The sequence below is a fragment of the Dipodomys merriami genome, unplaced genomic scaffold (genome assembly GCF_024711535.1).
Source record: "Dipodomys merriami isolate MVZ:Mamm:240054 unplaced genomic scaffold, mDipMer1.0.p SCAF_153, whole genome shotgun sequence".
In the NCBI taxonomy this organism is placed as follows: domain Eukaryota; kingdom Metazoa; phylum Chordata; class Mammalia; order Rodentia; family Heteromyidae; genus Dipodomys; species Dipodomys merriami.
The window spans coordinates 2,777,675-2,792,664 of record NW_027202860.1 but is presented as its reverse complement, the minus strand read 5'-3'; the positions used below and the strand labels follow the sequence as shown (position 1 = coordinate 2,792,664).

Sequence of the window (14,990 nt, the reverse complement as noted above, 5' to 3'; positions counted from 1 at the left end):
AAGATGTTTTCTGGTGAAGATGAGAGGAAATAACATATGCATTTTAGGACAGCTCCTCGTGCCCAGTATATGTTCCATAATGGGCAGGTGTCATCAGAATAAGACAATTTTTAAGGGAGAAAGGTGTTGAGACACAGGTTTGGAAGAAGGAAGACAGCAAGAGCCCCAGTGAGTAGCCACCGCCTCTTCAGGGATGCCAAGCTGGGTATGGCATGTTCATCAGGGTAAGGTGAGGGTGGCGTGGCCTCTGGCGGCCACAGCACTTACTGGGGTAGTTCCTGCAGCCCCCTGCAGTGGAGCCTCGCCTCCAGTTCCCATCCATCTTGGTGAGCTTCCATTTCTTGTAGCTGTCACTGGTGAGGGTGTCAGGAGTCAGGTTGCAGATTTCCAGGCGGGAATAGTGTCGAAGGAAGTCACCAAAAGACATCCTGGCAAAAGCAGAGACAGGGAATCGCTAGGTAAAAGTGAGCCTTGACCTTCCAACGAGGTCAGTCAAGGCCAGGCAGAGCAGCAGAATGTGGCCCAATGGTGGATAACAGGTCTAGAATTTGAATTCCTGATTCTAGTCCTGGCAATGCCACTGTCCAACTGGGTAACTCTGATCAAATTAATGGGCCTCTGAAGCCCAGAGTTTTCAAAAATGGGCATCTTGGATATCAAATAGTATCTGGGTAAGCTACAAGCCGTGTCTAACTGCGGATGATCCTCAGAGGGACGCATGTGCACACACTAAGGAACTGGTTTCTTAGGAGGCTTGGATTCGTCGCTGTTTTCTCTTGGGGTCTGGACATTACTGAAGGAATTTTTCTCTCAGCTGGTTAACTCAACTGTTGCAATGGAATCATTGAAGAGTTACTCAGGAGGCTGAAATTAAGGATTGTTGTTCAAAGCCAGACAAGGCAGGGAAGTCCATGAGAGTCTCATCTCCACTTAACCACCAAAAAGCTCAAGTAGAGGTGTGGTTCAAGTGGAAGAGTGTTAGCCTTGAGCCAAGAAAGCTAAGGGATAGTGCTTAGCTCAATCCTCAGGACCCATACACACAAAATAAAACAACAAAGCCAGGAACTTATGCTCTTGTGCCCTTCTGGCCCACATTCTTGTTAGTAGTTTTCCAGTAAGTGACATCAGGGAAGACAAATCATTTCCCGGGGGCTCCACTCCTCTTACCAGAACTCTCCATCTTCATGTCGCCGGGTCAGCCTTTCCCTCACCTCCGGGTCAACAGTGTTCCAGTTTGGGCAGCTGCAAAGCAGAGCAATGTGAGAGGCTTCAGGAGTGAGTGTATGCGGGTGACTTGTCCAGGTGATTCCTCAAAGTCTAGGAGCAGGACCCATTCTTACTTCTGAGGACCCAGACTCCCCTCCCCAAAGGAGGGATCGCCTCACAGTTGGCTCAGAGCCACAACAAACTGCTCACAAAGCATTTGAAAGAGGAAAAACACCAGGGAGGGGCAAACAAGCCAGCAGGGTGAGCGGATGCTTCCTCCTGGATGATGGCAGCAAGGGAGTGTCTGGAAAAATGAGCACAGCCCACGAGTGAGAATGAAAGAGGTCCACTTGCTCAAACTGAGAGCAGTCTGGCAGCTCTTTTAGGAACGACTGAACACCTGACATGAAGCCCCTATTACCGCACCTGGAAGGAAGTCTCAACACGCATCCTTCTGCCAAGGCTGAGGCCACTTGGGACAGGCCAGAAACAGGTGCAAAAACTGGAGGTATGGGGATGGGCACTGGGGGAGAGGCCCAACTGAGCATTTACCCCAAACAGCAGAATGCCTAACAGCTACCAGGAAGCCCCGGAGAGCAACAGACAGATGTCTCTGCTTTGGTGCCAAGTTCATGTCCTTGAAATAGAGGTGTTAGGAGATGAGGAATACATTCCCCCCCACACCCCCTGAAGGCCCAATAATAGCAGGGTGGATTTGAATAGCAGGGTGGATCACCAGGTAGGGAAGGAATGTGTGGCACAAGATCCTTGAGTCTGGAGCAATCTTCCAGAGTGCCGGAGTAGTGTTTTGAGCTCACACCCCACGGGCCACTCAGTGTGGGCCAGGGCCTTGTTTCTAAGCACAGTGTGTGGTGCTTTACAGTGTGGGAGCATTTTCCAAGCTTGGTTCATCAGGGCCTCTTTGTGGACTATTCCCTCCTCCAGCCCCAGCCTCCACACTCCTTACTTGTCATTCCACTTCCCGGTCCACTCGACTTCTCCCCAGGGATTTCGGATGCGGATCAGTTTCTGCAGGCTCCCTCCACTTTCAACCTGAAGGATCAGATGATAAAGAGGAGGGAGGAGCTGAGAAGCTGAGGGCCTGCCAGGCCTGGAGGGACTCCCACCCAGGTGTTGAGTCCACAAATGAGAGACAAACATGATAGATGTAAAGGGTTTGTGATACCTCTAGGGGTCTAGACCCTTCACTGCTGCCCTGCTTGGAAAAGTGGGAATTTAAGCTCCTAGGACTTGGCTCTTAAGAGGACTGAGATTAGCTTGAGATTCAACCACCTTTGTGCTGGTGTCTGTGATTGGTGTGTTTGTCCCTAAATGTCAATTTAACTAACTAGAAGGCTCTCAGGGAAGCCTTACCACTTGCTAAAAGAACATGGATGAGAACAAGCAGATGCAGTATGCAAAAGTTTTGTTTCATTTTGAGACAGAATCTCTTTGTGTTGCCCAGGCTGGAATCAAAAGAAAAAGAACAGGAGGCACAGAAATGGAGGAACAAAGGGAGAACAAATGCAGCAATAGTACTCACTAGACACTATGTTGACAATGAAGTATACAACTTGAGGGGGGAGAGGGGTAGAAGGGAAAAACTGGGAGAAAGCAAGGGAAGGGGTGACATTGTCCAAAAAGAAATGTACTCTTTGTGTAACCCTTCCAAATATTACCATTATAATAATAACAAAGAATATAAGGAAAAATAAAGCCAAAGTTAAATGAAAGAGGTCAGGTCTAGGATGACAATTAACACTGAACCTGGGCTGCTTGATACTGTTTGTACTAACAATTGTCCCAATTGCAACACCAGCTACTACTTACAATGTGATGTGCGGTAGGCCCTCATCACATAAAACAACCACCTCACTATGAACCTATTGTTATTTTCATTTTAAGTATGAGCAAATGAACAGAATCCAAGCAAATTTCTCAAGTGACACTGCTAGCAAGAGGCAGAGCCATGAATGTTTTTGTGAGGTCAAATGTAGAGGGATTTTAAAAACTGAAAAACACTGTACAGCTGGGCTGAGAATATGGCTCAGTGGTAGAGTGCTTGCCCAGCATGCATGAAGCCCGGGGTTCGATTCTTCAGTACCACAGATACATAGAAAAAGCCAGAAGTGGTACTGTGGCTCAAATGGTAAGAGTGCTAACCTTGAGTAAAAGAGGCTCAGCAACAGCACCCAGGCCCTGAGTTCACAAGCCCCAGGACTGGCAAAACAAAAACAAAGGACACAAACAAACAAACAAAAAAACACCACAAGCCCCACTGTACAGCTGCTAAGTGCTGTTTTTGTTTTGTTTTGTTTTTTTGGTTTTTGTTTTTTTTAAAGTTGAGCCAGACTAAAGAATGCCTGAAGGCACTTGTGCGGCTAGCAAAGGGCAGTATCGATTCAGCCTAGGCTCCGGCTTGAGCCCCAGGACTGCTTGGCTGTTGAGAACAAGGATTTTGAGTTATTCCAGTTAGGGGAGTAGAACTCCCTCTCCCCCATTACCTCCTCAGCTCCGGTGACCGAGTATGCATGCCCCTTCACCAGCTTCTGGTACGTGACAGCCTCCGAGTCTGCAGCACTGGTGATCTGCAAATACAGCAAGTCAGCAGTTGCTTACCCCATCACATGTCCTACTGCAAGGGGACCGCAGGCAACAACACAGAGGCCAAGCTGGAGGAGGGGGCTGCAGCGCTGTGCTTTCTGTTACCTGCTTTTAAGTGCTAATTCTCAGGTAAGGTGACATAAGATACACACAGAGGGAACATACAGTGTATTCACCTTCCTTGGGGTAAGTGTGCAGGGTTGCACCCTAGAGGGAGGGTCCTCAGGTGGCCTCAGGATGCAGGACAGACAGCCAGGCATCATCAATAACCCAGATGGACTGATTTCTCCAAGCACCCTTGTCTGTCCCAGCACAGCTGCATGGTTTTATGCAATGGTGATTTTTTGCAATGGTGATTTTTTTTTTTGCAACATCTGAGTTCAGAATTGGCTGCATTAGAAACTCCGCAAAGCCACTCTTTTCCTGTCTGTTAAGTGTAACTTTTGTATGGGACTGGACACAACCCACCTTCTACCTCCCATCCCCTGGTGAGTTTTGCCTGGAATAGCCATTAAGGGAAGGAATTCCTTCCAATTTCCTCTGAAATCCTCCTCTAAATCCATCAACCCTGGGACCCAAGAGGAAGGCTGCTGAGCTCATGGTGGAGCCCTGGAGATGGGGAGTCCAGCAGAGGGCAGGCTTTCTCAGGGAACCTTGGGTCTAGGAACAGAGGGGTGATTCAGAACAGGAAATGAGCCTGGGAGGTAAGGAAAGGCTGGAGGCCCATCACCCCATCAGTTATACCCCAGACAGCGTGGCTGTTGCCTAGCAATCCCTAGTTCCTAACAAATGAGAAATGTGTTAAATGAGTGTGTTAATGCTATTTCTGGGCAGTAGGTTTCCTGGGGCAGGGCCATTGTTTCCTGGGGCAGATCCATTGTTGAGGACAGCTAGAGCAGACAGGAATTTCCTGAGGGCAATGTGGACTTACATCGATAGAGCAGCCAAGGAGAGAGCCTTTCTGCAGTGCCTTCTGGATGATCTTGAATAGGTTGGGAGGAGGGTTCTTCAGCTCGTACCACTCAGCAATACCACCTGTGAAGTCCTCGAAACCCTCGGTGGTGGCGCCCCCTGAGAGGGCTTCATAGCACCCATTGATCCTACAAGAGAGGAAGAGGTGCTGCTACTACCGCTGATGCTGCTAATGCCTGGGAGACATCAGCCCTGCACGTAGCACCCCACAGCCACTCTAGTTTGCTTGACCTCATGACAGCTCTGCTCTCATTCTCTTTGGTTTTGTCTCTCCTTGGGATACCCAGGAGAGGCAAAGTCCTGTATCTCTACAGTTACTATTTTCTGGGAACTTTGGGAAGTGCCTACAGAACCTTTCAGTTAGAAGGACCTTATTGATGAGTTGATCCACCTTCCACTATTGATTCTTTCTGCATCCTGACAGAAGCAGACTTGCTAACAGGCAGTTTGGCAGTCACAGCTTTAAAACAAAGATAACAATTCAATAATAAAAGCAGCTTTTCTGAGAAACAAGCCATGTGTTCTCATGGGCATTTGACTCCATGCTATCAATGCTGGGGTTTGAGGCTTCTCTAACTCCACAACTTGAGCTTTGCACACAGGCTCTCTCCACTGGGGATGTGATCATGGGGCTTTTTTTTTTTTTTTTTTGGTCCGGTCGTGGGACCTGAACTCTGGGCCTGGGTGCTGTCCCTCAGCTCTTCAGCTCAAGGCTAGCTCTCTGCCACTTGAGCCACAGAGCCACTTCTGGCTTTTTTCTTTTTGCTTATGTGGTGCTGAGGAATCGAACCCAGGGCCTCATGCATGCAAGGCAAGCACTCTACTACTGAGCCACCTTCCCAGCCCCTCATGGGGCTTTAAGGTGCAAAAATCCACTAGTTGCCTTAGAGCTGGGTCTTCATGAAGGCAGTCCATGCATCACAGCCAGCTGAGGCCCTTCTGGAGCAGGCTGACATGTTGGGCCTGGGCAAACTGTGGGAAGCAGTGGGGAGGAAGTATGGGAAAAAAACAAAAAACAAAAACATTTGCCACCAGCCATGCCATATATCCTGGGCAAACACTTTCACAACTTTCTTATCTCTGACATGGGTCATTGGCCCATTGGCATAAATTCTGCTGCTTTTAATTGATTAGCAATATAATAAGTCCTGCCAAGGAAGCCTAGTTCCTTCTTAAGGTCAACAGAAAATCAACCTCATAACCCTTCCCTGTGCACCTGGTTCAGAATGCCAGTGGGCTATCATTGATCAGCACATCACATGGCCAGGCTTGTGGCCTGCATCAGCTCCTCAGAGACAGAGCCCAATTTGGGCCCAAGTAGTCCTTTTATAGAACAAGGCTTCTGCTCAAAATAGTCCTTGAATAGCTCCTGTTGTTTTGAGCCCAGGGTAGCAGGGACAAGCCATGGCCCTTGGGGGAGGGCGAGGTCACTTACTTGGCATAGGCTTTCTCCAGCAGGGCACTCCAGAATTCACTCCCCTCGGCTGAATGCACGAAGAGCAGCTCCCCGTCTTTGGTGGGCAGCCGGTCATCCACCACCACCTCCACCCACTCACCATACTGCCAGAACTGCAGGAAAAGGAGGGAGGGGCATGCAAGGAGAATGCACTAGCGTCCTGAGCCTCAGTGGCACCTAGCTCCCTCCTGCTGGACCCCTTGCTGTGGGGCCATGAGCCTATCCTGGGAGGAGATACTTTCCTTTGTCTCTTATAAGGGAAGTCCTCACGATGCACATGAGGTTCTTGTCTGTGTCTCTTTAAAAAAACAGTATTTCACCAGGCACAGGTGACTCATGCCTGTAATCCTAGCTACTCAGGAGGCTGAGATCTGAGACTTGTAGTTTGAAGCCAGCCGGGGCAGACAAGTCCATAAGACACTTATTTCCAGTTAACCCCCTCCACCTCCCCCGCCCCCAAAATGCCAGAAGTAGAGGTATGATTCAAGTGGTAGGATATAAACCTTGTGCAGAAAAAGATAAGCAAGAGCACAAGGCCCTGAGTTCAAGTCTCAGTACTGGCATTAAAATAAATAGATAAATAAATAAACAGTATTTCTCATTTGCCAGCACAAAATGGGGGTCATTTTTAACATTGGATCTCAAGTCTCAAAGAATCAACTTTTTAAAAACCTGGGAATGACTTCTTGAACACCCAGCTCTACCTCCCTCCTTGCAAGTCTCTAGAGGCCTTCCATGGTCATCCTGGCAAGCTTGGGAGCTTCCTTAGCAGAAGAACAAGGGCCAAGGGACCTACTCAAGTGTGCGGGGCCGAGTCCCTGGGACCCATTGAAAAGTCTGAGAAAACCCTTACATTACCTGGAAGCGGAAGATCCCAGCATAGTTCTCCTGGAAACTCTGGTCTAAGGGGACAACTCGGGCCAGGATTTCTTCATTCAAAGTGAGGGAGGCAATGGCTGCCAGCAGCCAGCAGTCACCTGAGAACACAGTACAACAGCTCTGATCAGGTCTGGGTACCTGGAGGCAGACATGCTACCTCTCCACCTCTATTCCATCTGTCCTCATCCGATGGTTAGGTTGGAGGGGTGTGGGAGATATTTGAAGGGAAATGCTGAAGGAAGGTTATTATGTTGAACTGGTGGCTGAGTAGAGAGGGGAAGTTCATTCTCTGAAAGATCCATACTGAACTGTGTCCTCAGAGCCCTGCTCTGTGGCTCACACATGTCTGTGGAGGGAATAAACCCAATTGGCAGAAGCAGCTTCTGTGAAAACAGGCTCCTTAAGGAGGAATTTAAGTGGTGTGGGGGGAGAAAACAATGTAGTGAAAGATGGGAAGGATGGAAAATCAGACACAGCCTGGGAGAAGGATTCAGAAACAAGGGAAGGAGGGCAGTGGAAAGGAGACCGCAGGAGTATGGGCACTATAGAGGGAATAACCACAAGTCAGTGTGAAGGATGCTAGAAGAGGAAAGGGAGCTGTGGCTCAAGTGGTGGAGTGTTAGTCTTGAGCAAAACAAGCTCAGGGACAGTGCCCAGGTCCTGAGTTCAAGTCCTCGTAATGGCACAGGAAGAGAAAGAAGAAAGGAAAAAAATAGAAGAAAGAGAAAGGAAAAAAGATGAAATAAATATTGAGGGTCACCGAGTCCTCTAGTTCCTAAAATAGATGATCCTGTTTATATACAGATGCGACTGCACACAGCCCTTCGATGTATGGATATGCTATTTGAAGCTGTGGTGGGTGGAGTTGAGTTCTCCCTAATTAGTCAGTAGGTAATCACAGGAAGTGCAATTCTTTTGCTCCTGAAACTGCCCTCCTACTAACACTGAGGCTGGCCCTGCAGTCTCAGTCTGACTCTGCCCCTGTTCCAGTAACTTATGGGGTAATCTATGCTGATAAGGTGCTATGAGTTTAACTGGGACTTCTTGGAGATTGGGTGGGTGCCCTCTTCTGCACGGAGTCTATAAAAGATGCATAATCTGTTGAGCTAAACTGATCTTGCTTCTTTGGAGGTGTCTGTCTGAGAAGGGTTGCTGAGAGATGGAGAGAGAGAAACCAAGTCCTGGAAATACCACTTGTGACCCTGAATCAAGCTGTACCTGAAGCTCCAGATCTGCCTTGGACTTCTCAGTTACATGAACTGATAACTTTGTTTCTTTACCCATTATGCAGGGCTACACAGAGATATAAGCCATAACTGACTGGGCACTTCCTGTGTTCCCACTACTGATCTATCTAAGGGGCTTCTAGATCATTATTTCATGTATTGCCCACCACAGCGCTGTGAGCACAGTGCCATTACTATCTCCATGTGAAAGCTGAACGTACCAAGGTTTAGAGAACTTGTAGACATTGCTAACACTCCAACAGCTACTGGTGGAGCTTAACAGGTAGGATTTTACTGGCCATAGATCACAGAAGTAATGTCTTGGGTTAGTTACACCATTAGATAAACCAAACTAGAAGCCCTCTGACATGTTGAAGACATAGTATTACAGGGGAAATTCAGCAGTGGCCATGTTTAGCTTTGGTTTTGGGAGGAAGCTGCAGTCTCTGATTGGTAGGAATGGAAATCTGTCTGAAGGATATAGAAATCTAACTTCCACATGATGCCTCTAATGGACCTCATAATCAAAAAGACAACCTTCCTGCCTTTCCTGAGCAGCAGCCCCCTCCACCTCCAACTGTATCCTGCCGTCCATCCTGAGACCCAGTTCACCCTGCATCAGTTGTTCCTGGGATCACACGAGCCTATTGTGCAATGCATTCCTCATCCACATTGGGTCTTTATTTTTTATGACGTGAGTTCTTTGGGGAATCTGGCAATGCCTGTGAGTCTTCATTTTCACTGATACATATTTTCTTTGAAATTTTCTTGGAATCCTACAAACTGCTTAGATTTGGGTCTGTCCACCCCATAGCCTTTGGGTTACAGTGATTTCAATATAGGGATTCTGGTGACAGGAGTCTTGAGGCCGTTTCTCCCTCCATTCCTATACCAACTCTCATCAAATCCTGGAGCATCCTGCCCACATCTATCCGATCCTGTTTGGTCCCTTGGTTCCCCAAATCCATGCTTTTATATCAGCCATGTATACAGCAGCACACAAGCACATGATCTGTGGGACCTGTCCATTGCTGTGGTAATCCTGGAGGTCACTGCCAATCATGCTGCTATTCAGGGGACAGTGACTCTGACTGAATGCATGAGCATTGGCTTTAGTTGTGGCTCTATATTTTTTCTTTTTGTACGTCAATGTTCAGCTTAGATCTAGGCATCTATCTCCAGTTACAGCTCACCACCAGTCCTGGGTGTCCTTTCTATATCCCAGAAGTCAGTGGTCCTGCTTCATGGCTTCCTGCTTTCCTCCCTTTGTCTCTGAAGTGCATCTCCTGCCTACCTTGCAGAGAAGGCAGGTCTCATCTGGCCCGCTTTCTTCATGCCTTGCTAATTTGCTTCCTCTGAAAGGACAAACAATTCTCAAATGCTCTCCTCTAGACTAAGTTACCACATTGAGGTCACATACCTTGGAAGGGGCAGGGCCTGGATCTCTCGGCTTCTACCTTACCTTCTTTCTACCAGCAGGACTTAAAAAACTAATAAGCCGAGCCGGGTGCTGGTGGCTCATGCCTGTAATCCTAGCTATTCAGGAGGCTGAGATCTGAGGATCACCGTTCAAAGCCAGCCTGGGCAGGAAACTCCGTGAGACTCTTATCTCCAATAAACCACTAGAAAACCGGAAGTGGTGCTGTGTCTCAAGCAGTAGAGCGCTTGCCCTGAGCTGAAGAGCGCAAGGACAGCACCCAGGCCCAGAGTTCAAGCCCCATGACTGACCAAAAAACAAAACAAAACAAAACTAATAAGCTGCTGACATTTATATGACAAAGAACATTTCACTTGACCTTCACTAAGTCTGTAAGAGATGATCATTGTTATTATCACCTTTTCAGGATGAAGAAATTGAAGCCCAAGAAATCTATAGAGAAAATAATTTATAGATCTGACAACAAATCTTCTGAATCTAAGTCCTTAGTTTCATTTAAGCATTATAACTTGATAATGATTAATGAGACACCTGGTAGGGAAATTCAAAATTGAAATGAAAGAAGAACTCACTAGTAACTCCCTTATGTCCTATATTTTATCCTTTTTTTTCTGTCAGTTGTGGGTCTTGAACTCAGGGCCTGGGCTCTGTCCTTTGAGCCTCTTTGTGTTCAAGGCTAGCACTCTACCACTTGAGGCACAGCACTACTTTTTGAGTGGTTAAGTGGAGATAAACATCTCATGGGGACTTTTCTGCCCCAGCTGGCTTCAATCCAAGGTACTCAGATCTTAGCCTCTTGAATAGCTTGGATTACAGGCCTTGGATTACAGGCACCTTTAATAACCAAGTACCTGTTAGCATAAGAAGTATTAAAACACAGCAACAACTCAATGCAATGCAAGTCACCAAGACAACAGGCAGGTGTGTCACTGCACAGTGAAGACAATGACACTAAGACCATAGTAAAGACAAGAGAAAACAAGTTATATGCATTTTTGCTTTGTTTTATTGAGATGATAGAATCTCACTATATAGCCCAGGGTGACCTCAAACTCCCTAGTGCTAGGATTACAGATGTACACCCTCATGTCTGGCTCAAGTTATGTGCATTTTATAGTTAAAGACTTAAAAAGATTCCTATCCATTTTCCAAATTCTGGAACTGAATGAGGCACTCAGAAAGGCTATAAGAAAAGCATTTAGATAGGCACTAGTAGCTCACACCTGTAATCCTAGCTACTTAGGAGACTAAGATTTGAGATCAAGATTCAAAGGCAGCCTGGGCAGACAAATCCAAGAGACCTTATCTCCGATTAACCAGCAGAAAGCTGGAAGTAAGGTATAGTTTAAGTGGTAGAGCATAAGCCTTGAGTGAAAAAACTAAGCAAGAGCAGGAGGCCCTGAGTTCAAGCCTCACTACAACTACAGGCGCGCACACACACACACACACACACACACACACACACACACACACACACACACACACACACACACACACACACACACACACACACACACACACACACACACACACACACACATCTTGATTTCCACTAAGATGGGAGTATTTGAAACCCTATTTCAAACTTGATTTCTTTATAAGTTTTCTGGTAACACGGACATGGTAGTTAAAACAGTTCACATTTACAAAGGCTTGTTGCAGTCCAGGCCCCATGCTAAATGTTTCATACACTCAAAATTTTAGCTCTTTTCAATATCATGAAACAGTTCAGGCTATCATCCTATTTCATAGGTGAGCACAGAGGTTTAAGAAGTCAAGTGGCTTGCCCCCAAGACCCTAGCTTGCTAGTGACCATTACTTCTGCTTGTACATTAGTAGCTTTTAATGTATAACCTACATGGTTGGCTTTGTAAACAGGCTGATTATCAATTTACCTGATTGCAATGATGCTATGGTAGAACTTCTGTCCTTTATCCAATTATGTCTGGGAATGTGCACAGTCCTTGCTTCAAGTAGATGTCTATCTCTACAAGTGAGTTTCTTCCCACAACATCTGTTGGACAACCTCTCGGTAGTAGCCTTTTTCAGTCCCACCCTTCCCCGCCAACTCCTTGATTTCCCCACCAAGGTCAGAATCTACCTTTCCTAGAATAAATGTATAGAATCATTTATCTTCTGGACAATACCACAGGGCAGTTGCCATAGTTGAAGTCCTAGTGGAGCCTGTTTGGGGCAGTGGCAATCAGGTCTGACTAAAACCAGCCACTAGTTTGGGAGGGGCCTGTCAACCAGAACAACTCCAAAATGACAGTTTGTGGTGCTGACTGGCTTTAGCAAGAAAACACTAGAGGGCGTTTTTGGTGACTGAGACTTGGTGGAATGTTGTCATATGACTGGGGCTTGAAAAAGAAAGATCTGTATATTTTTAATGTTATGAATCGGCAAGGCACTCTGGACTTTAGCAAATGCTATCTCCCTTCTGTACATCTATATTGGCTTTATTCTCCAATTATATGGGAAGAAACTGGCAGGAAGGACAGGGGAGTGGCTCTAAGCACAACCCAAAGTCCTGCCTTCCTCTCCCGGTGAGTTTTCCAGTGGTCATACAGGTACAATGTTTGTTTGTGTTTGGTTATATTTGGTTACCTGTGTGAAGATCAGGCTGTACTCTGCTTCAAAGTTATCCGAGGCACTGAGGCAGTGCCTTGCCTTGAGTGGTCTGCTTTTATAGAACAGCAGTTTCGCAGATTATGACTCATACCTATAATCCTAGCTACTCAGGAGGCTGAGATCTGAGTATTGAAGTTCAAAGCCAGCAGGGGCAGGAAAGTCCGTGGGACTCTTCTCTCCAACTAACCATCAAAAAGCCAGAAATGAAGCTGTGGCTCAAGTGGTAGAGCACTAGGGTTGAGAAAAGCAGCTCAGGGACAGTGCCTAAGCCCTGAGTTCAAGCCCCAAAACCAGCACACACGCGCGCGTATGCACACACACACACACACACACACACACACACACACACACACACACTCTCCATAGCCTTTTGTTTCATTTTGAGTGCAAATGCTGAAGGCAGAGTAACTCTACCTCTTGTTCTTGTAAGTACCAATTATCCTCTGTCCAGTATAAACCATGATAAATAATTTCCTTTTGGAAATAAACGATTATCATCTTTGACTTTATCAAATTAAATCAGGAACATATGGACCCATTGGTCTATTAAAAAAACTGTAACAGAAAAACTAGGCCCAGGAGTTTATTTGAACATAATGTAACCTCCTGACTGGGCTTCAGTGGCACCCACCCATCATACCACAGGGCTCCAGCCCAGTACATTCTTCCTTCTTGACATGATTTACTTGAATTGTGGCCCACTAAAATGTGGCTCATTTAGACCCAGTAAGCTTGGAACTAGCTCTGCACTTTGAATCAGCTCTGCTCCTTGATACCTCAGGGTCACAACATCTGTGTGACTGGCTCCTGATGTTAATATCTTATCTAACCATCAGCAGTAACTGTTTGCTTTTCTTATTTTTTTTTATCTGTAGCAGTTCTCTGCTTTTGCTGATCCTTAACATTCCTTTACATTATTCTTTCTTAGCCATTCTGTAATGTATATATCATGTGAAGTGTATTTGTGTGAGCTAAGAGTTTAGTATTAGTTATTAGGATTGGAATAAAAGAAACTGTGAGCACCAATGGTTATGCTATGTTTGGTTGACCATTTGTGCTCCAAAGGTATTCTCTATTGTATGGAACAGTGGCTTTGGCTATCAAGTAAAATCAGTAGTATTTGGAGAATTAAGCCAACATCATTGAAGTAATTTTGAATTTGTTAAAAATTTTATTGATGAATATTAATTGTACAGGTGAATTCACTGTTACTAAATTCTGACATTGTAGAAAGAGACATATGTATCTATATTTCTTACATGATCCTCTCATAAAACCATGGAAAACCTCTGATTACTGCATTTATCTCTGAAACAATGGCCTCAGAGGCCGGAGTTCTGGATATTGGCCAGTTGGAATTGATTGCTCAGTTGATACCTTCTGTTTGCCCTTTTACGGCTGCTCTATACCCTCCACCCAGCTTTCTGCTGAAAAGCTCTCTTAGTGGACCTCACTGGGTTCTAAGGGTCCTGACTGCTAGTAGAGTTTAGCCAATGGCAGTCCTAGAGACCAGAGCAAAGGAGGACAGACTAGGACATGTCTTTCCGCCTCCTTCTCTACGCCTAGACATCAGGGCATAGCAACTCAAGATGGCGTTGTATAGGATGTATTCTTGGTTCTAGGATCCTGACACCTGTCCCCAGCTCACAGATCTACACCTTCTTGTGGGAGGAGCTCAGTTATGCTTCCTTCTTTGGTTCCTGAAGCTTATAGGCACAATCTGCTCCTTTCCAACAGTGTTCTAGACTCTTCTGACTGGTTGGCTAACCCTGGTCAGTGGTTGACCTTTATTAACAGCTCCCAGGCTGTCTACCTGCAAGGGTTTAGACAATCATCTACCCTACTTTAAAATTCACCTATTTTCCTGCCTACAAAGACTCATTATCATAAAAATGCCTTTTCCTCTTAGTCTGTAAAACATGTGATCATGGTAGAAATACCAATAGATTACCAAGTTTATAAGAAAAATGAAATATGAAGTCCAGATTAAAAATAAATAAATAAATAAGGGACCAGGCATGGTAGGACACACCTGTAATCCCAGCCCTCGGTAGACTGAAGTAATCAGCTAATGTCCAGCTTCAATCAGGCATTTGAAAATGTAGACCATAATAATTGATCTACATTGAAGGAACAACCAAATGAATTGGGATGACCCAGTGTGTTCTCTAAAATTTCTCAAGAACTGAACACATATTCCTTAGGGGAGGGGAAAGTTTTACAGTTAGATAAGTTTGGGAAAGGTGAAACTGACCAGGTTAGGCACAAGGATTTTGTTCAAGGAATTCACATGTTTATTTTCCCAGGGGGAAGAAGAGGGGGCATAAAATGCAGATATCTCAGACTTCTTTGACCCTGAACTCTCTTACTGATGACTTTTGTGGCCAATGTCCCATGAAGCCCATGGGACAAGCCATATTACTTACTGAGGGGTACATTTACAGCTGTGCTATAAACTCAGCTTGGCAAGTTCTCTAAGAAGCTAAAATGCTTCCTGGAGAAGCAGTGGGGGTGGAGGTAGCGGTAACTACTGCCACAGACTCAGTGCTTCTTATACGACCTCGATCTTCAGTCTCTC

The 14,990-nt window shown here is 45.9% G+C and overlaps 1 protein-coding gene across 1 annotated transcript in view; it reads right to left on the bottom strand.

Annotated features, from left to right (window-relative positions):
- The window catches only part of LOC138827295 (calpain-2 catalytic subunit), a 52,610-nt gene that overhangs the window by 20,916 nt on the left and 16,704 nt on the right, over positions 1-14,990 (bottom strand). The window contains exons 3-9 of the mRNA XM_070022799.1: positions 7,097-7,215; positions 6,218-6,351; positions 4,742-4,910; positions 3,711-3,794; positions 2,174-2,259; positions 1,168-1,242; positions 268-428 (exon numbers count right to left, since the gene is read on the bottom strand). Coding sequence (XP_069878900.1) covers positions 268-428; positions 1,168-1,242; positions 2,174-2,259; positions 3,711-3,794; positions 4,742-4,910; positions 6,218-6,351; positions 7,097-7,215 — 828 coding nt within the window. The remainder of the gene's footprint in view (positions 1-267; positions 429-1,167; positions 1,243-2,173; positions 2,260-3,710; positions 3,795-4,741; positions 4,911-6,217; positions 6,352-7,096; positions 7,216-14,990) is intronic.